This window comes from Anoplopoma fimbria, chromosome 3, assembly GCF_027596085.1.
Source record: "Anoplopoma fimbria isolate UVic2021 breed Golden Eagle Sablefish chromosome 3, Afim_UVic_2022, whole genome shotgun sequence".
Lineage (NCBI taxonomy): Eukaryota > Metazoa > Chordata > Actinopteri > Perciformes > Anoplopomatidae > Anoplopoma > Anoplopoma fimbria.
In genome coordinates this window covers 21,877,135-21,897,698 of record NC_072451.1, presented here as the reverse complement: position 1 = coordinate 21,897,698, position 20,564 = coordinate 21,877,135, and the positions used below count along the sequence as shown (strand labels likewise).

Genomic DNA, 20,564 nt, shown 5'->3' with positions numbered 1-20,564 from the left:
TGACTTCCAACAAACTAGTTGAGTGGTTTGCAGCTCATCGACTTTGTAATTGTGTTGAATATATACAATATTTAACTTGGCACGTCACAGTTGTGTGAAGTAGCGAGTTTTCACCATGTCGGTATTGAAGGATGGTGAAGAGAGAGATAGAGTGAACATAATGAAGTATTCACTTCAGTCTCTGTCTGTAGCGCGTGTTGTGTCGTTGCATTGATATGACAGATAGCGAAAACAAATTACAGGGAACAATGCTCAAGAATGAGAGTCTACCTGATGGTGTAACCTAACGTTGTTACACCGTTAGCCATTCTGATAGACTGTCTGACAGAGTTGATAACCTCGTCTCCTCTCTATCTGTCACTGGCCATCCTCCTCATGTGGCCCACTTGTCTCCTGGCAGCAAAGGAGAGAAGAAAAAAAAGTAGAGAAGAGAAAAACAGAGGAGGAGCGAAGGCAGAGCCAGCTCTCAAAAATACCAACATCTGCAGTGTCTATTTCACGGATTGTAAAGCATCAAAGACACAAAGGGTGACAACGACGGGTCTGACCAGAAACAACGTCCTCATAAATCCTCCAGAACATGATGGAGTGATTCAGGAATATTATCCTAAATTCTGTGGCCTGTACATCCCCCTTGAAGTCTTGGATGAGACAAATGAAAGTCAAGGAAATAATGCGTTTTAAGGGAGTGATGGACTGTGTGACTGTTGAGAATGAAAACCACAGAACACAATAACTTAAATGGCATATAACTCCTCTAACTGGCAAATCTGTGTTTAGATTCTTTTGTAAAAACTCTCTAACTCACATATATACAATAAATTGTATTTGGACGCATTTGCATCTGAACAACTACAGTCTTACAGTGCTCTTATAATCTTTTCATTTAGGAAATGGAAATGTGTGTAATCCACTTTGACAAAATAGCTCTAGTGTAGAAATAATTATTTTTAGAGAAGGAAAATGCGTAAAATAAGGACTGTGTAAAATGATTAATTACATTGTACTTCTCTCACAAAGCCAAAAACAAAGTGAGTTTTTGTCTTACTGTAGCATAATGAGTCTCCAACACACCCCACTCCCTTCATACTGTGGACCTCCAGTAGAGCTCTGAGACACTCCTAGGAAGTTATATAAACTCCTCCCTGTAGGCCAGTTTTTCCCTCCAAACTCCAAAAATAAATAACTGAGAGCTGAACAAAGAGATGTGAGGTAAAATAAGGACTTTTGACTCTTAATCTGATTGAATATTTCATGAATTTCTTTGAGTGTTTAGTGGACTGTTATGTATTCCATCCATGTTTAGTCAAAAGCTGAAGATGTGCCTCAATACCAAGGTTATGGATTGATGTTAGTGAAGAAATAATGATAAGCCTGTTTAACTTCAATAAATTCAATCCCTTTTTTAAAGCTAGTGTTCTGATTTGAAATATTTTCTTGGTATGTTTGTTTAATTTATCCCTTCATACATACATCCCTGATTGATTGCCACTGATACTGATATTTTGGAAAGGCTTTTGGATCCCTGTGCAATAGTGATGTGGCTCTCTGGGATGATGTAAGCATGCAGATGTTAGCATTTAGCTCAAAGCACAACTGTATCTCAACCCCACATAGAGCAGCTAGCACAACTGTGGACTCTTATTACTGAAATCTAGCTCTCTGATAGTAAATTTAAAGGGACAGTTCACCCCAAAATCAAAAACACATAGTTTTCCTCTTACCTGTGGTGTTATTTATCAGTCTAGATTGTTGTGGTGTGTGTTGCCTAGAGATGTCTGCTTTCTCTAGAATATAATGGGATTATTTGGCAAACTGCTTGTGGTGATCAAAGTGCCTTAACAAATACATTTATTTTCAGAAATCAAGACGTGGTTACTCAATATAATCTATAGACCTTGTTGGGAGCAATTTTGAGTCTGAGCTATAGTCGAAATAAAATAGTTCATATGGTCGATATCTCCAAACTTGGCAACTCATATCAAAAAGAATCTAAACTGATAAATTACACACAGTTTAAACAAATATTTATTTTAGATTTTGGGGGGAACTGTCCCTTTTAGGACCATAAAATCCTTGTATGTGTGGGAAATTACCAAAAATCACCTCATGTTCCCACTGTGACCTTTTCTACCTTTATGAAAGTCTTTATGAAAGTGCACATCCTGTTATGAACTGGGAGAACTACTTCTGGCTACAGAGGAGACAAAATTGAATGTTCGCTAATGCATACTATTTTAATTAAAAGCAATGACTGATTAGCTATTATGCTTAACCTGCATATCATCTTCACACACCACATTAGGAAAACCTCTCTTATCTATGTATTACGGTCATAACAGATATTTCCAAAATGACCCTTGTCTCATAAGACGTGTTATCCTCTATTACTGAGACGTTACGCCCATATAGGGCATTCACAAGTGATTCTTAATTAAATATGATCAGCACAGGCTAAGTCTTCATTCCTGTCTTGATAAGCCATAAGAGCTTTCCTGGGTAAAGTGAGAGCTAACATAGAGTGCGGGGGGGATTACGATTAGCTTTAAGCTCTGCTTCCGTCCTGCTGCCCTTGTTTGTCCTCAGCAGTCTGTCCTTAGCAGTCGGAGACGCCCCAGTGAGTTGGAGGAACATGCATTTATATCACCGACACGGCCGTTAAAGCTCTCCAGAGTTTTCATCTAACTCCAGCCTCAGAAACTGACATTTTAAGCTGCGTTGCAATTAACTGGCTCACATTGGGTTGGGCCTCCAAGAGGACCGTTACCATATGCTAATTTGGCAACTGAAGGTTTGGTGAATTACTTAATGGGGTGAACTATATGTAAGTTTAATTACTGCCATGGCAGATGCTTAATGACTCTCAACCATGATAAAATATTTTATAATGATCAAATTCCAAGAACTCCAGGCAGGAGTGCTGCAAGATGGGTGGAAAGAGACAAATAATTTAGCAGCCCTCTGTCTGTATGGAGCCTGGAAACATTTTAAATACGTCATGAAGAAGAAATCACGTTGTCTGCCAGATTTCTCATGTCGGAATTATTAAATATTTCTGTTTCCATGTTTCCTAAAATATTCAACATTTCTTATTGAAGTGGTTCATTATGTTTGTTGAAAACAAAGTTTCCAAAACAATATCATGCTTGTAAATATCATACCTGCAAGCACTGCTGCTTCTGGCTTGCATTACTGTTATGTTAGCAATGAATAGATAAAAGCCTTTTTAGTCATGTTGGATTTCTTAACATACGAATATATGTTTGATGAAAACATCTATTACCCTTTTGTTATCTGTAGTGCTGCACTTAATGCATGAATTAATTCATAATTGCAACATAAATATGATATGATAAGTGATATTCTTAGTCCGGCCTGCTGAAAAAGACTTATTTGTTATCGCTAATGGTCCTATAAGACCACCGTGCTCCAAATAGCTCTCTCTTACTGAAAAGACTATCAAAATATCTTTGAAAGGTAGACAAATCACTTCGATGGCTTTCATATCCATTTCTGAAATTACCCTTTTAGCTTAAGTGCTCTGATGAATTCACTCAAAAGTGACTATACTGAAGATGTATTTTTCCCTTTTCTTCCATCCCCATGGGACTGTAATTAGCTTATAATATGTTCAGAAAATGACTTGGATTTGTGCCCTCAATGGTAGTTTAAAATAGTTCGCATTAGATACATGGGCAGTAGTGTGAACATATTTTAAACTCCAAGGACGAGCAGTCACACTCAGAACCGAATTGAATTAACTTTATGGTAATTTACTGGACACTGTTTCACCAACTGTTATTATTATTGCAGTATTAGGAAATATGTCGCTCAGTCGGTGTAGCATTTTGGTCCACACAAAGATATTTAAAAAACTATTGGATGAAATGAAGTCATAGAGCCTGGGGACTCTGGTAACAGATATTCCTATCAAGTAAACAGTTTTTATTCGTCCAATATATTCATGAATAAATCTATTCCCGTCAGCCTCAGCTGTACATTGAGTTTAGTGCTAATTAGCAAATGCTAGCACCCTTACATGCTAATCTAATTTGGTGTGCATTGTAAAAACTATACCTGCTAAACATCCGAATATTCGCATTGTCATTGTGAGTATGTTAGCATGCTGATGTTAGCATTTAGCTCAAAGTACTGCTGTACAGCCTCACAGAGCAGCTAGCATATCTGTACACTCTTCATCTTGCTAATGTAACCTTCACTCCAAACTGTGGCCATAAAACACAAGGCTCCAATATATAAATGTCCACAACGGACTAGCAAAAAAGTAACGTTGACCTTCTTCTTTTTATTTATTTTTTTACAGTAGAACTGAATGTGAAGTATTACCTCTGAGGTTACCCTGCTTTCACTGCCTCAGAATCACAATCGTCCATAATTGGTGTGCCAAGATAATGTGATTCCAAAAGATTTATAACAATCAAACAGTGGAGCGGGCACGGAGATTGAGCCATTTCACAGACCAGGGGAGAGACATCACTATTGCCTTAACTGCAGCAGCCATTTCCACTTCTCATTGCAAGAGAGAATACTGATCGAAGCTATCATCCTCAGACAGGTGCTCTTATGGCCATCATCCATTCCTATTAGGCTTCAATCACACCCACCGATCCCAGTAGACAAAATAGGTCTAGAAGAAGGCTACCTTAGAGCAAAGATGTATTAAACTTGCCTCACTAAATTGTATTTATACAAGAAGATCGCGGTGCACCGTTGTATCCACCTTGGCTTTTTGTTCAAGTATATTCAGAGAGAAGAGAAACGTCTGAGACACAGTTGAAATGAACATCTTTACTTAAAGCTCAACACTGGCAAACAAGATCAAAAATATGCTTACAAGTGCATATCTGCACCCAGTGAATAACGCATGAAAATGCTCTTAACATTTGTTCTATTGTCTGCTGTGGAAACATGCAAGATAATTTGGCCCTTTAGGGGGGAGATGCAAGACAAACGCAATACAAAGTATCAAGGGGTTTGTGCAGGGAGAGGAAATTGATCGGGGAACATAAACAGGATTCTTTCGCCTGCCTCTATTATGCAGAAAATGATTAGTGTATTATAATCATGCAAAACTTCCAATATACAGTGTTTAAGACATTCAGTAGCATGCAGGCATCATATGCACTTACACAGTCCTATAATATATAACACAAAGCGTGCTAAATGCGTTTTTTCTGTGCTTGGTGCCCAATGAGTCTTTACTATGTGTGGTAGTCAAAGCAAGGACATTTGTCTTTTAATTCTTCATATATCAATGAAGGAGGTTAGGCTTGACAGAAACTTTAAGCTTTATTCAGCAGTACATTTTCATTCTTTTTTGAACCTTGAGGTACTGAATGCAGTCGAGAGATTGTAGTTTTGTAAATGGAAAGTGAAAATGTGCCTTAAAGAGTGCTGCTGCAGGATTGTTAGAATGTGACTCTAATTTCAGGCGTAACAGCAGAGATACGACTCTGCTGCCATCTGCTGGACAAACACTGAAGCACATGGCTGCTGCAAGTGACGTTTTTGACTTTTACTCCTACTTGGAAATAAAAGTGATTTATCAAATTTCTCACAATGTAAAAGAATAACATTAAAGATAACTGCAGTGCCCCTTCAGCTTAGTTTAGATCAGATCCTAGATCAGGGGTTTACCAAACGTTTTGGCTTTGTCCCTTTAAAATGAAGTACTGCTTACATGTTGTTTAATATTACTTGTGCTTAGTCGTTCAACTACACTGAATTACAAAATGTTTTAGGCTATTTGAATTGAACATTTGATATGGGGTTACATTACTTTTTTCTTTTCTAATAGGGGTTCAAACGAGAGGTATACTACTTAACTACTAAACTATACTAAATTCTCAATTGGTTTCCTTTTTGTTTCCATTTCTGCCAATTTCCCATAAAGTAATTCCTTCTGTATTTATAAGTTGTCAATATAATAGATTGTACTTTCATACTTTAATAGCATAAATACAAGATTTTAAAACAACATAGATATTAAAAAAGCAACAGTGGTGGGGGGAATCCTGGTCCTTGTCTTCCTGCTAGGATCATTCATATGATGTAGACATGCAAGTTAGTTACTTCATGAATATGTCCTATTCTTCAGTTTTATCACATTATGTTTTTATTAAAGTAACTTTTAGTGTATTGTTCATATTAGAAAATAAGACACATACTTTGATGGATGACAAAGTCACATTAGAAAAAAAAAAGTAACAGTTACAGTGCTCTTGTGAAAGCGACTAAAGTCACATGCTGGTTTGTCAGCGGTCTCCAGGATGAACACAAGAGAGAGCAGGGAGACCACGGACTGATGGTCATCGCTTGACCCTTTGTCATCACCGCTGTGACAGTGTCTCTAACACCCATGGGACCATGTCTGGGGTGAGGCATCCAATGTTCCCCTCTCACTAAAGGAGAGACTGCATTAGATAAGAAAATACTGGAATGATGATTTCAAAATAAGTGAGGTGAGACAAGCAGAGGCACGTGTTTGACTTTTACTAACATCAAAACCTAGAAATCATCTAAGAAGATATTGTTGAATTAAGAATGGTCCCGTGTTTGTCAGCCCAGCCAGTCTTTGATGCTTTAGGGCAAATGATAGCAAAAGGACAACCAGTTTTGAGTTTGCTTATATGTTTTGATGTATCAGCTGCTGTCACCTTCGGGGAGATTAGGTAGAACCCTCGTTATCTCACTCAGTAGTGACACGAAAGTCATCTTTGTTGCATCTTCACTTGTGATTAATTTTAATTTGTCTGATGCATATTAAACTTATTTTCCAGTATGTTATTTGCTCACAGAGCTCGTTCATAGCAGATCATTTTTTGTAGATAAAAATAAACCCATGGTGGTTTTAGTAGGCATGTAGCCAAGAAAGCTCTTTCCTCAGAGGGGAAACAAGAGTTCGGGGTTCACTGATGATAAAAGCCGGATGTGATTTCCTCAATTCTGTATCTTTACGATAAAAAGATATAACAAATATGACAAATGTTGTGTCTCATCAAGTGATGCATAGTATTCCTCCCCCTGGGAGCACAAAATTCCCATACATGACACTGTGTATTATTGTTGGACACCATGGGCTCCACTGAGCCTGATGTGTGGCAACATGGGAAGCACCCAAACAGCAATACTGACAAAGCTTTAATACATATAACATTACATGTATAACTAACATGAAAGCCAACATGTGAAAAAGAACAACACTATGTTTTTGTACTCCATCATTGGTATTCTGAGAAAATCAAGTTCAAACTCAGAACCACATGAACCCTTTAATGCTCTCTTCTTATTATTAAAAACAATTCCTTTTTTTAGAACTGAGCTTCCAACAAATGTCTGAGAGAGATGCGCTTACAGTAAAAGTGTATAATCTGCACACATTTGTCTCCATTTGAGTGAAATGATGGTATAATTACATGTAAACATATAACATAGATAATAAATTATGAAAAGTCAGATAATTATATTAAAACCAGATCAGAGTCATACGTTTTTTAGGTGATAAATTATCTTCTTGTGGTTTTGACAGTCTTGACAAGCTCGAATTCAGATAAAAGAAAACCGAGTTATTCCCTTCAGCCTAAATGCTGACGTTGGGCAGAAGGTGCATTACCCCTGGTAAACAGTGAGCGTGGTCAATGTTCACAACTAAAGTCAGTCTCATCCGCTGTATCACCCTGGAAAAATCATGCTACTATACAATGGAATTATATTAACAGTTTATAATAAAACCTTGTATTTTATTGCAATAACCAACAGTGATTTACATAAATCTGTTCCTGTTAAAACCTTTTGAAACTAAACTACATTCAATTATCTGATTATTTATGAAAACTCCACAATAAGCAGTTGAAATGTTAGGGAGATTTTTCAGCTTCAAACATCCTGAAAGGAAAAATCACCTGAAGAGGCTTAGCCCGGCTAAGTCAACAAAGCAAGGAGAATATCAGATAACAACACACTCACACAGCCAGAGAGAGCAACTTCATTCTCTGATCAGGTAGACATTAGTCCTCTATTTTTACAAAGACAATAGTTTTTTGCTGCTATATTAATGCTCTGAATTTCCCATTTAACACCTTGAAGGACAGCAAAATGTGCTCCACCAAACTGCAGAGAAGACCATTGAAGGGTGAAATTACTGATAACACCGGTGTATGCATGTGTCGCTAATACGATATCATGGCATAGGTGCATGCATCCTTCACACAGTAAGTGCTTAGCTTGTGTTTTAATCAGTGTAAAGTGATTTTTGTTATCTAAAATAGGTTATTATTTCCATTATTGTAGTCAGCTTGATCACTGATCACTCTTTTAACAAACAGAAAGTTTATAGTTTTAACTGTGAGTCACTGGAACTCTAGACAGCCGGCAGTGCTGAACCTATTAAAGAAGGCAGAGCGCCAGTTGCCAAGTGGGCGGACATTTCACGCTGGCATTCAATGGTTGAAACCGCTGTACAACATGTCCTGTGGCTCCCACACCTCCAATTGAAGACGGCGTACTGTGATGCTGCCATTATGCTCGTGTAGTTAGCTACCTTTCCCACCACCTCCACTCTTAATGTGAAACACCTTGTTTCAAAGATTTGGAAGAGCTTTTCTGTGAGCGCAGCCATTAAAAGGATTACATCAGGCTAAACCTTCCAACCAAAGAGGGAGGATTTCAGAGACAAATCCAAAAAGATGGAAGAGAATCAGGTGCATTTATCATTATAAATGCACTCCCATATGTAAATTGAAAATCTATGATAGTAAAGAATCATTAAGAAATCCATATCCTTTATCAATTGTTGTAATGTCTCATCTTAGACAGGCTCTTGACCCAATCCCCTCTTCTCCTTTGCCCTATATTCTCTGTTAAGATGAGTAGAGATCCATTTCCCCAAATGTTTTCACAGATTGAACTGCTGCTGCATAAAAGATTAAATATTTCCCCACAACACTGATTGATGAGTTTGAGTTCTACGAGCCTTGCAATACATTGTAGAAAATGTTACTTCCTCAATCGTTAACCTTGGTGTGCATGCTTCCTTTATTGCTTTGCCTGTTGCCATGGACAAAACCGATAGAAGTCAACAGATATAACCCAAATATCAGCCAGGCAGACGGTGAAATGTGGTGACTTCAACTTTAATCTGCAGCCAATGCAGGACGGAGCTTCGAAAGGTCAGATCTTACCTCTGCTGTCAGCACAGATTTAATTTTCTTGGCTATTCTGCAGCCAAATACTGATAAGTTCCAATCGCATCTAGCAGGAGATGTCAGAACCTTTATTTTAATTATTATCATTTTTTATTTATTCCCTGTGTTTTGCACAAAGCACCCTAAGGAGATATTCATGTGTTACACAATATAAGATGTGTTACTGGCTGTCAATTCAAAAATAGACCTTGAAATTCATGCTAGTTGGATTGAGAAAGGCTCTGGAGGCCATCTCTCTGTTTACTCCACAATATTCCCATCCCTTTTGTTAGTCAAGGTCAGCGGATATTCTAATTAGATACCAGCTTTTTGTCCAACTCTGTGCTGCATAGCAAATAGAAAGACCCGACACTCCTTGTGCCTTTTGAGCTCTTGTCTCTACTACCAGAAAAGTTCGCAGCTCATCTTTGTGAAAGAAGCTGAAGACACAAAATCATCCTGCACATTGATTCTCTCTGAACCTCTGTTGGACTCCCTGCAGGCCAGAAGAAAGCTGTTGTAGATGCAGTCTAACTGGGAAGCTCCGACATACCCAACCTGCCAAACAGACCAAACACACTCTCATTCATTTTCCATGAGAAGGGAGTTATTCCCTGTGTAATGCCTGCAGGGATAACTTGTGGAGTGTGAGGAAAAGCTAGTGCGTCAAAAAGAGAGTGAAGGCCAATTTATTGATTATGGACAGAAGCACTTTTACTAACCGAATGTTTGGATAATTATAATAATAATTCTAACTTTATTTATATATATCCTTTAAAAAGAGAGTTTACAAAGTGCTTTGACCGACAAAGCAAGGCACTAAAACAACAGAAAGCTAAACAATGAGGCTCAACAAAGCAAGACAAACTTAAGTAGAAGTTATACCCCCATAAAACAGTACAGTATTTAACACGGTAAAACCAATCAATACTATAGAAATAAATAATAATAAAAAAATAAAAATAATAATAATTTAGTAAAAACAATAAAAATAATAAAGCATTAACGCAAAGATACCACATAAAAGCCAATCTGTAAAAATGGGTTTGAAGTGATTTAAACAAGATTACTAAGAAGCTGGGTGATGAACCAAACCTTTCCACATAATGTTGAGTTGATCTTAAGAGACAATGTGTGCAGGTTTACCATCTCATTTAATTTAATGTTAATATGACATTTACTTCCTTAACTCCTGGAAATGAAATGATTGCACTACGTAACTATGTAAACTATGTTAACTATGTAAGCTATGTTAACTATGTAAACTATCTGAATGGATCAAACAAAGTTGATTAAGATTTACTTCACCCGATAGTATTTTCATTGGCTTTAGTGAAGCTTGGAGCTATGACCAAATGTGCAGAAAGAAAGGAACATAAGATTGATGAAACCCACATTAAGCCCTTAATGAACATCATGCTGTATTGAAGAAGACTTGAAACTAGCAATTGAGATGATAAACTCTTGTTTTCAAAGTTTATAAATCAAATGAGAAGCAGGGTCATTTTCTCCTAGACTTCTATACAATCTTATTTTTGCAATCGGGGGAATCCTCCCCTGATGGCTATTTTAAAGAAAGCAAGATTCACATTGGCTTCACATTTTAGAACAGACGTTCCCACCTGCTAAATACCTGCAAAACGAATGACATTCACCATCAGCTTCAGCTGTACTTTGTGTTTAGTGCTTAATTAGCCCATTTTACCATGCTAACATGCTAAACCAAGTTGACGAACATGGTGAGTATTGTAACTGCTAAACATCAGCATGTTAGTTGTGTCATTTTGAGCATGCAGAAGTTAGCATAAGACTCTCAGTCTTGTTCTAATGATCCGCATACGCAAGTTATTTCTGGGAAGAGCTCAGCTAAGATGTGTCCACTCGAGTGTTGCCAAGCGGGCAGAGCTCTCAACAGATGTGCCTGCCTGGATACTTTCAACAGGCCTGACCCAGAATATTCCTCACCTGTCCCCCAAAAAGCCCCAGCACTTAAAAGCTGACAACCATTTACCTACGCTGTTGTTATGGAAAGAGACAAAAAGCCCCACATGCTGTTTGCTGAAACTGACATGATGATGTTTTTGATATATATGTTACTTTCTTTTGTGCTCTTTTTCTTTATAAGCTAAGCATTTCATTGCATTATTCATAGCTGTGCTTTTTTCCTTGAAAAGAACATGTTGACAGACCTGTTGGTTCATTTAATAAATTATATAATAAATATGGAAAAGACACTAGTGCCCTCATCACACCAATGTCACATTTCTGTCTTGTTTACTGGCACCTCATTAACCCTCTGTTCTCGCTCACCATATTGTCTCACAGGGCAGCCATATTACAGAATAAGAGAAGGCACATGAGAGGAGTATAGTTTCCCTGATTATTTTCTATATAACAGTTTTTTGTCTAGCCTGCTGCTGGATTGCTGGCAATGTACCCAATTATCCTGGTGTCTACCAACGTCCTGCTGGTGCATTGCTAGCCCTGCTGCCGGCATATTTGTGTCAGTGCTAGCGAGTGCAAACTTATTAGCATCCTGCAGAGTATTCTTTGGAAAAATTATACAACTTTTCTTTTTATCTGGCTGCCCTCTGTAATTATTCTAAGAAGAAAGAGAAGCTCTAAATGTCTTCCCAAACATGTACACGGTGTGATAAAAGACACCCTCTGTGATCATGGAGGGGGGTGCAACTATAATTGAGCTAAAAGTAGATGATTTAAGCGTGACTCTGTCATCATGCTACGAGTTTTCCCTCCGGATTACAAGAGCAAACCCCTGCGGCTTGATAGCAGATGTTTGAAAAAAACATCTCATCCATGTATTTATAAAAGCCAGTGTGTTTGAATAAAAAATACATTCAGCTATAGTAGCTGGCAGGTAGAGAAAGCTACCGAGACAGATGGTTGTATACAGAAGTACTGCATCTTCTTTTTCATGTCATTGATATTCCGCTGAAGCTGAGGCTAGTTAACATTGATTTATCATCCTTGCTGCTGCATCTCCAGATGTTCGATGGCCAGTTGGCATTTGATATCACAGTCCCTCGATAGGATCATGTGCACCACTGGTGGCCACTGGCAGGTCTTCTTAGTTGGGCTGCATTAGCTAAGCCTCCACCTGCTCTGTCAGATAGGTAGCTGAGTGAATATGCTGATCATGACTTCTGTGTCTATTGGCAGATGGTGCCACTCGAACTGTATCTGCAGCCTGAATACTGCATAATGCAACAAAAAAAGAAAAGAAGATGCTGTCCAAAGCTAGGCCTGACCGGATAAATGACCAGTGTTTATGTTGTTCTATTTAATGGCTTCAAATTACGCTGCATACATGCTGAAAAACTAAAATCTAAACATGTGAGCTTTGGTGGAAAGGGAGGAGGGGAAATGGGGAAAAGAGAAGGAAATGGTATTGTTTTTGGAAGTCTTCCAGTTAGAAGCCGGGGTCAAGGCTGCTGGGAAATGGACCGACTATCTGGGAATTCCATGCGGCTGTGTAATTTCCGCATTTGAAAGACCCTTCCAGAAACCGAGCTGCTAAGAGGGCAGGAAGTAGTGACAGTCCCCACTGCGTCAATATAATGACTTTTACGACGCAGCTTTAATTTTCTGATGAATTAGAATCATGCATTAATCAACTTTCAAGTTAAGTTTAGGTTGATCGTCATCAAAACAGCCATTAGTGAATATCTGGATTTATTACGGATTTTTAGTTCTTGAACTGACAGCATGAAGATAGATGTGACATAATGAGGCTGGATCAAGTTGATGCATGGACTCCTAAATGATGGAGCCAGATTTGCCCTGAAAGCTCTCAGCTGACGTTTCGCTGAACAACGTTCAGTAAACATAGTCCTCTTTGCACTGAAGCTTCAAACTGCATCTCTACAAAAACAGCTTGCCCCATTCTGTGTCTGTGCTGCCTATATGGGGAAAAAGTGAGAGGCTTAGCAACAATTACAAAATTACTCTCTTGATCTGCCATGGTCAAGAAAGTATCTCCACTTGAGATGTTGAATACTTCACCTTAATTCCGCAAATAAAACATGATTCCATGAGTCCAATCAGAACACATGTGTGTGTCCACACTTGACACATTTGACACATTTTGTGGTCAAAGAAATGGCTGTAAAACTGTGGATAAACACATTTAATTTCCTATAAATTCTTTACAACAGAAGCTCAGCAAAATCAAGCTGGAAAAACAATACTGACATTATCATTTCTTAGATTTATTATGGCTGACAAGTCAGCAATAAACCCTTATTTACACACCCAGCAGATACAGAGCAACATTGCTGTTCATTTGGAGTCATGTTTGTGTTTTTAAGTACAATATATATATATATATATATATATATATATTCACATTCCTTTAAGCTCTGTTTTGGTCTGAACCAAATATCTTCTCTTTCGTGTGTGCTCTTTTCCTTTTAAAATAAGGCATCTCATTGCATTATTCATTCCTGTGCTTTGTTCATTGAAAAGAACAGGTTGACAAACATGTTGGCTGATTTCATAAATGATATAATAAATATGGAAAAGACACTAGTCACCAACAGACAATTCTGTTTTGTTTACTGTCACCTCGTAACAATGCAGCCTTATAAGTGGCATATAGTGTCCCTGGTTATTTCCTATAAAACAAATTTTCTCTTCTTGCCTGCTGTTGGATTGCTGGCTATGTCCCCAATTAGCCTACCCTACAAACACTCTCGTATGTCCATATTAGCTAGTTGCTAACTCTTTTTGCATAATTTGGTGCTGAGTAGTAATAGTCATGCAATCCATTGTTGATATAAAAATCCATTGTTGATGATTAGATATTAATTATATCAGCTTTAACACTTGTGTGTAGCGTCTTCTCACCACTACCAACTCTAAGGGCTCCAAAGTTGTGATACATTCAGTTGAAAGTATGTTTATAGCTGAGAATGAATAATACAACATTTTTATAGAATACAATTTGAAAACATCAACATCAATCAGTCAATCTGGAAGTGTATTAACTTGCATTTACACTATTTGCCAGCAGGGGGCAACTCCTCTTGTTGCTAAAAGAAGTCAGATTTATATGAAAGTATTTGAGAAAATGACTCTACTTCTCTCTTAATTTATCACCTACATAAACATGGTAAACATGTCTTTATGGTCTCAATCTCTAGTTTCAAGTCCTTTTCAATATAGCATGATGTCCGTTTAGGAAATCCTAGTCCCATTTAGAGTAAAATAGACCATAAAGAGGAGTATGCTTTAGAGCCGGCCTACAGTGATTGACAGGTCACTGCCGCTACCAGAGCCGTACATGTAATCTCTATGTCTCTCCTCCACAGTCCAAATATGGTCACTTTAGTTCACTGGTTCCAAAAAGCCAAGATGGCTACGGCCGTAATTCAAGTTTGTGATGGCCAAATCACAAAACTAGAGGCTTCTAAACGTCAGTCCAAGACCAGTGGGTGACGTCGTAATGACTACGTCCACTTCTTATATACACTCTATGATCTGGACTACAGCGTGACATGCTGGGACAGCCTTTTCCTCATCTTGACTTGATTAAAATATCCTTATCCATTATTCTGTGTGTCAGAGACAGGAAAGCCTTTATTAATGTGCCAAAATTATATTTTATTAGAAAAAAAAATATATGGGCCAAAGTTATAAGACATGAATGGTGAGGAGCAAGACCGGGCCACGAAAAAAATGTCAGCTTCATGTTGTTGACACAGTTTTTGGACCACAGTTAATGACCTAAATGTTAACAATTCACCATTGATGATGCCGTAGTGACGCCAACTCGGTCTGTGAGGAATCTGGGTGTGATCCTGGACGACCAACTGTCGTTCTCAGCAAACATTGCATCGGTCACACGCTCCTGCAGATTCCTCCTCTACAACATCAGGAGGATTCGCCCCTTCCTCACTGATGAGACGGCGCAGGTGCTCATCCAGGCTCTGGTCATCTCCCGCCTGGACTACTGCAACTCACTACTTGAATAGCCTCGGCGTTGGCCATCAGACCTCTGGAGCTTGTCCAGAAAACTGCATGGTGTTCAATTGTTCTCCCACACAACTTCCCTTCTCCGTTCTCTACACTGGCTCCCTGTTGACTAATCCAGTTTAAGACTCTGGTGCTATTACAGGGCAGTGAAAGGAACAGCTCCTTCCTATCTCCAGGCCTTGGTCAAGCCCTACACCCCCGCCCGATTCCACTGATGCTGCTCGGCCTCACAGGTTGCCCCGTCGCTCAGTGCGGCGATCCACCCGAGTCACAGCTTTTTTCTGTTTCTTTTTAAAAATGTGTGTCGGCATTGTCCCAATGAGCACAATGAGGGCGAGGCTTCATATTCAGAAGTATCCCTGAGCCTTCCTGAAGCACTTATGTTGTTGCACTTATAACACTTATTGAATTATTTGTTTACTGACTTATCCTATTCGTAGTAGTTTGTAGCACTTATTATATTCGTATTAGTCTGTTGCATTGCTCTGGTTTATGATGCATTGGTGACTAGTAGTTCTCTTGAAAAATAATACATGTGTAACAAAAAGGGGCTAAATGTTAAATCGCACAGCATGATCTTGGCAAATGATCAAACACTGCATTCGTAAATGGAAAGAACAACCAAAACATTCTGATATAAATGAGAATGTCAGAATGTCAGGAACCAGCCGAATCAAGTTTTTTTTTTTCCTGTATAAAACTCGTAATGAGCAGTTGCCAATGAAAACTCTGGTACAGTATGTCAAGTGTCTTCAAAAAGAAAGGCTTCACTGGCTGAACATGTTCAGACAAGATGTCCAGAAAAACACTGACGCAAGAGCGAAAAATAGATCCGCTGTTCGGGGCTCTGAACTTCACCTTATACTTACATTACATTACATTACAGTCATTTAGCAGACACTTTTACTTATAGTGTTGACTTTAAACTGTCTTTCAGTTTAATTATCTTTATTTTAAACCTGCAGGGGCTTTAAATATTTTACAGTATTATAAAGGTCAGTGTTGAAACAGAAAGTGAACTGGTGCAGTGTAGTCACAATGATCATTGTGCCTTGTAGGCTTTTAGTTTTTTCTGTAATATGAAGTTAGACTGTAGACTAAGTGACCTATGTTTACAGTAGGCAACATATTTAATAAATTAAATGACATATTCAAATATTGACTCCTGCATTATTGGACATTTTTTGAGAATGTATGACAGCTTTTATTAAATAACAATCCTTCTATTTTAAAATGCAACAAGGATTCAAATTCAGAGAGGAACATATATTATGTTAATGCTTTGGTAACTCACCGTGTGACGTATCATTGCACCTATTTAACATAAATGTTGTATTTTCTGTGTGTTTGGTGTCATATGTGTTAACAGTTTTGTAAATTAAACCATAGACTTTTTATAAGAAGTGGATGTAGTCACTGCAACGCAGCCATTGGTTTGTCGACTGTCGTGTTGAAGCCTCAAGTTCGGCATTTTGGCCGTTTCCATTTTGGGTTTTTTTGCAACCAGAAGTGACACGAGAGGGTGGAGCTAAGCAAAACGAAACGCTGAAAAATACATTTTTTGGTGACCAAAAATGTTAAAACTAACTTTCATGACCTGAAACTCCACTGTGAATGGATTCAAATCTTAAGACAAAAACACATTTAACTCCCAGATCGGACAAAGCCGTGGTATCGACCTGTCAATCACAAGGTAAAGCATACCCTGCTTTATCATCTATTTTACTTTTAATTGGACCATCATTTACAAAATGAACATTATGCTGTATCGAAACTAGCAATTGAGACCATAAATTAATGTTCACAATGTTTACTGCAGTAATAAATCAAGTGAGAAGTAGGGTAATAGTAGGGTGATAATATAATTTCTCATAGATTTCTATACAATCAGACTTCCCTTAGCAACCAGGGGAGTCCCCGCCCTGTTGGCATTTAGAAAGAATGCAAGTTTCAGGAACATCAGCATCAGCTTCAGCTTCACTTTTGAGAACCAGAGGTTGCCGCCTGACTGAAACTCTGTTTCAGCCAAAACAATTGTCACATCATTATTTTTATCATTTGACTTGAAGCCAAATTAATTACACTCTCCTTATAGGAAGTTGCTTTCTCTGTGTTCAGCTGTATTTTAATAGAAGAAGCAGGCGAGTGGCTCATTATTTCGGGCTTAAGTGACCTGCTGTTGACACGCAGAACTGTGTCGGACAAAGCAGCCAGTTAGAGGGAAAGTATTGTTCGGGGCAGCCGGCAGAGGAAGCTGGCTCAGACAGTTTCAATGAGCTCTCCACCTTCTCATCCGCTATCTGATTTTTCCTTTCCTGAGTATTTCCCTCTGAACTTAACCAATCATCAGAGTTTACTGTTAGCAGACCTCTGTCCGGTATTAAAATAGATTTACTTATTAAATAGACAATAGCTTTCTCAACGCCGAGGCTATATTGGATAAAAGCGTCTGCTAAATGACTGTAATGTAATGTAATGTAATTAAGACCCAATTACCTTTAGCTAGGTCACACCATAAGAGAGAAGACAGATAAGAATGAAAGCTTTTCTGTATATCACATATAATACAAACACATTTCATATTTATGTACTTGTGAGGACTTTCATTTCTTAACTATTGAAAACATTTGATGATAATGAGGTAAATAAAGAAATTGGGCCCAATAATTGGTTGACTATAAAATTAAGTATTAAATTGTTCGAGTTGTTTGGAGAAATCTAATGAATAGTTTGTGCTTTTTGTCTTGTAATGCACATGCATATATACATACAGATACATAGATAATTATTATTATAATATATAATGTATAATATCTTTTACAGTTTTCTCGGTTTATTTATGTATTTCCCTGTTTTCAGTTTATTTACAATGTGGTATAATGTGGACAGAAATGGGGGCTTATTGACCAAAGTCTAAATTTATTTTCTATTGAAAGGCGAGGCGTCCTCACTTGAGGGGTTTTTTCTGTCCTTGTGAGAGCATCTAGTTCTGTTCACAACTATTGAAAAATAAGAACAAACACAAATCCCCAAAACCACACACACACTCGCTCATTCACACGACCTGACTGAGCACAAAGACATTTAAGAGAGAAGTGAAGTTATTCAGTTTCCGTAACCCGCAATCACACATGCTGTTCAGTCAGAGAGGAAAAAATCTGGGGGGAAATCAGTGTCAGGAGTCTCCTCATCCTCCCACATCTCGTTTCATTGGCTGAGAGGCGTGATGTCACAGAGTGGACTACCCTATAAAGAGTCACTCTCCCACGCAGACGGCAGATCAGCTGAGGGCTTGCTCACTTACAGAAAGGAAGGCAACTCTGTAACACGTTACATACTTTACAAGCAACTGTCGAAACCTTTGGAAATATCAAACCAGCAAGCAGCAAAACATCTCATTATGTGCAGAGGACTTGAATCATTGCCTATAACATGCCTGGAGAGGTGAGATCCACTTTTCTTTTTTTGAAGAAAGAAAATGAATTATTCCTGTACTTCTAGGCTATGACAGGTGGATTTAAATATTCATACTCAGTCCTTTTGTAACAATCTGTCTTTCTTTATCTTGGCAGGGCGAAGGAGCTGAAAGCTTTGTTTGGAAGTTTACTCCAAAAGTCAGATCACAGCATCAATGGCCAGTCAAAGAAAAATGACAAACTGAGGTAAGACATACGTTCAAATTCCCTCTCTAAGCTTGTCAAAGTTTTCCTCTGTAATTTCTAGAACTTTTCCTAATGACGTTTTTTTTCTGTTGCTGCAGGTTAAACGTGGACGAGCCTTTAAAATGGAAGGAGTCGTTTGACAACTTGTTGTCCAGTCAAAGTAAGAGCGATCCTCCACATCACCCTTAATACAAATGTTTCACTCATTCCAGATGTTTCTGAGATGACTACCAGATGTTAACCTACCACTCTCTTCTCTCCCTCTCTTTTCTGTTCCTAGATGGTCTTTGCCTGTTCAGAGCGTTCCTGCACTCAGAGTTCAGTGAGGAAAACATTACATTCTACTTGGCGTGCGACGACTACCAGGCAACGAAAGCTTCAAAACTGGGCGCCAAAGCCAAGAAAATTTACGACGAGTTCATCGGCTCTGATGCGCCAAGAGAGGTAAATATAATAACAGCCTATACAGACTATTTAGGATGCTCTGTTAATCTGCTGGCTTCACTTGTCTCGCTGTGAAGGTCTGATATTCACCCTCTACCTCCTCTGCTGCCCTACAGGTAAATCTTGATCATGTTACCAAAGCCATCACAAAGGAGAACATGGAGCATCCCAACCTGTCCTGTTTCAATCTGGCCCAAGCCAAAATATACACCCTGATGGAGAAAGACTGCTACCCTCGCTTTCTAAAGTCCTCCACATACCTGGAGCTCAGCAGAAAGGCCAAGACAGGCTAAAATACTGTTCTTAAAAAAAACTCTCTTGCAAGCGGTAGACGTAAAAGGGACATAAGCGTACTGACACACAGCAGAGCCGGGAAAAGTTCACATGGAACAAATACCTCAGTCTAAGGAGATTCACGCCAGGTTGCAGAGTTATTTTGGTGACCCGAGGTCACGTACAGATCGGCGTCAAAGCTGGAAGCTGAAGGACACGTGAAGCTGTGAGGACAAGACTGACAGAGTCTGAGCTGCAGGCAATGTCTGCCTCTGAAATAGACAGCTGTGATGTACATACAGCGCTGCATGAACGACAGCCACAGTGGCATAAATTATTAAATGCAGATTGACAAAAATGAGTTGCTTTCACACCACAAATCTACCACATGGAGAGACTCAATGGCATTAATGTTTATTTATTAATTATTTATTTAAAGTATTTTTTATGATGTGATGAAAACTGATCCGACTGTCTGAGAATGTCTTTTTGTTTTTTTATCTGAAGTACTGTATGTAAAAATTGTGCATTGAATAAAAGATGACCAATTTCCAGAGACAAGAGATTTCCATTTTGTGCCATGGAAAATTCACAACACCGACACAGAAGAGGAATGTGGTTAGTGAGGTCAGAAATATTTGTAGGAGAAAGAAAGAAGAAGAGTTGCTCATGTGTGCCGTTATAGCTGCTAACTAATCTGTGACCTCAGTGGTTTCATTTCCCATGTGGGTGTCTGAATGACTGGTGAAAGGAAGACATGACGTGACTGTGTCAGCTCTTGTGCTTATATCAACATAAGAATCTTTATGATGGCCCATGGGGAGAAGGAAAGGGTAAGTCATATTGGCCGGTGTTGAATTAGGAGGTATTGAATTTAGGTAGAATGACAGCTTGTTTATTAACAGGTTACTTTATTATTCAGCAGAGGGGAAAGTAGTTCGGTCACCCATTCACTGTTACAGGAGGCACTAGTCAGACAGGTCACAAT

At 38.5% G+C, this 20,564-nt stretch overlaps 1 protein-coding gene across 1 annotated transcript; it reads left to right on the top strand.

The window, feature by feature from the left end:
* Positions 1-18,491: 18,491 nt before the first annotated feature.
* Positions 18,492-20,124, top strand: rgs5b (regulator of G protein signaling 5b). Its single transcript, XM_054596202.1, has 5 exons — positions 18,492-18,641; positions 18,770-18,859; positions 18,958-19,019; positions 19,140-19,303; positions 19,420-20,124. Exons 1-5 carry the CDS (start codon positions 18,598-18,600, stop codon positions 19,594-19,596), a joined length of 537 nt encoding a protein of 178 aa, XP_054452177.1. The 5' UTR covers positions 18,492-18,597; the 3' UTR covers positions 19,597-20,124.
* Positions 20,125-20,564: the final 440 nt, after the last annotated feature.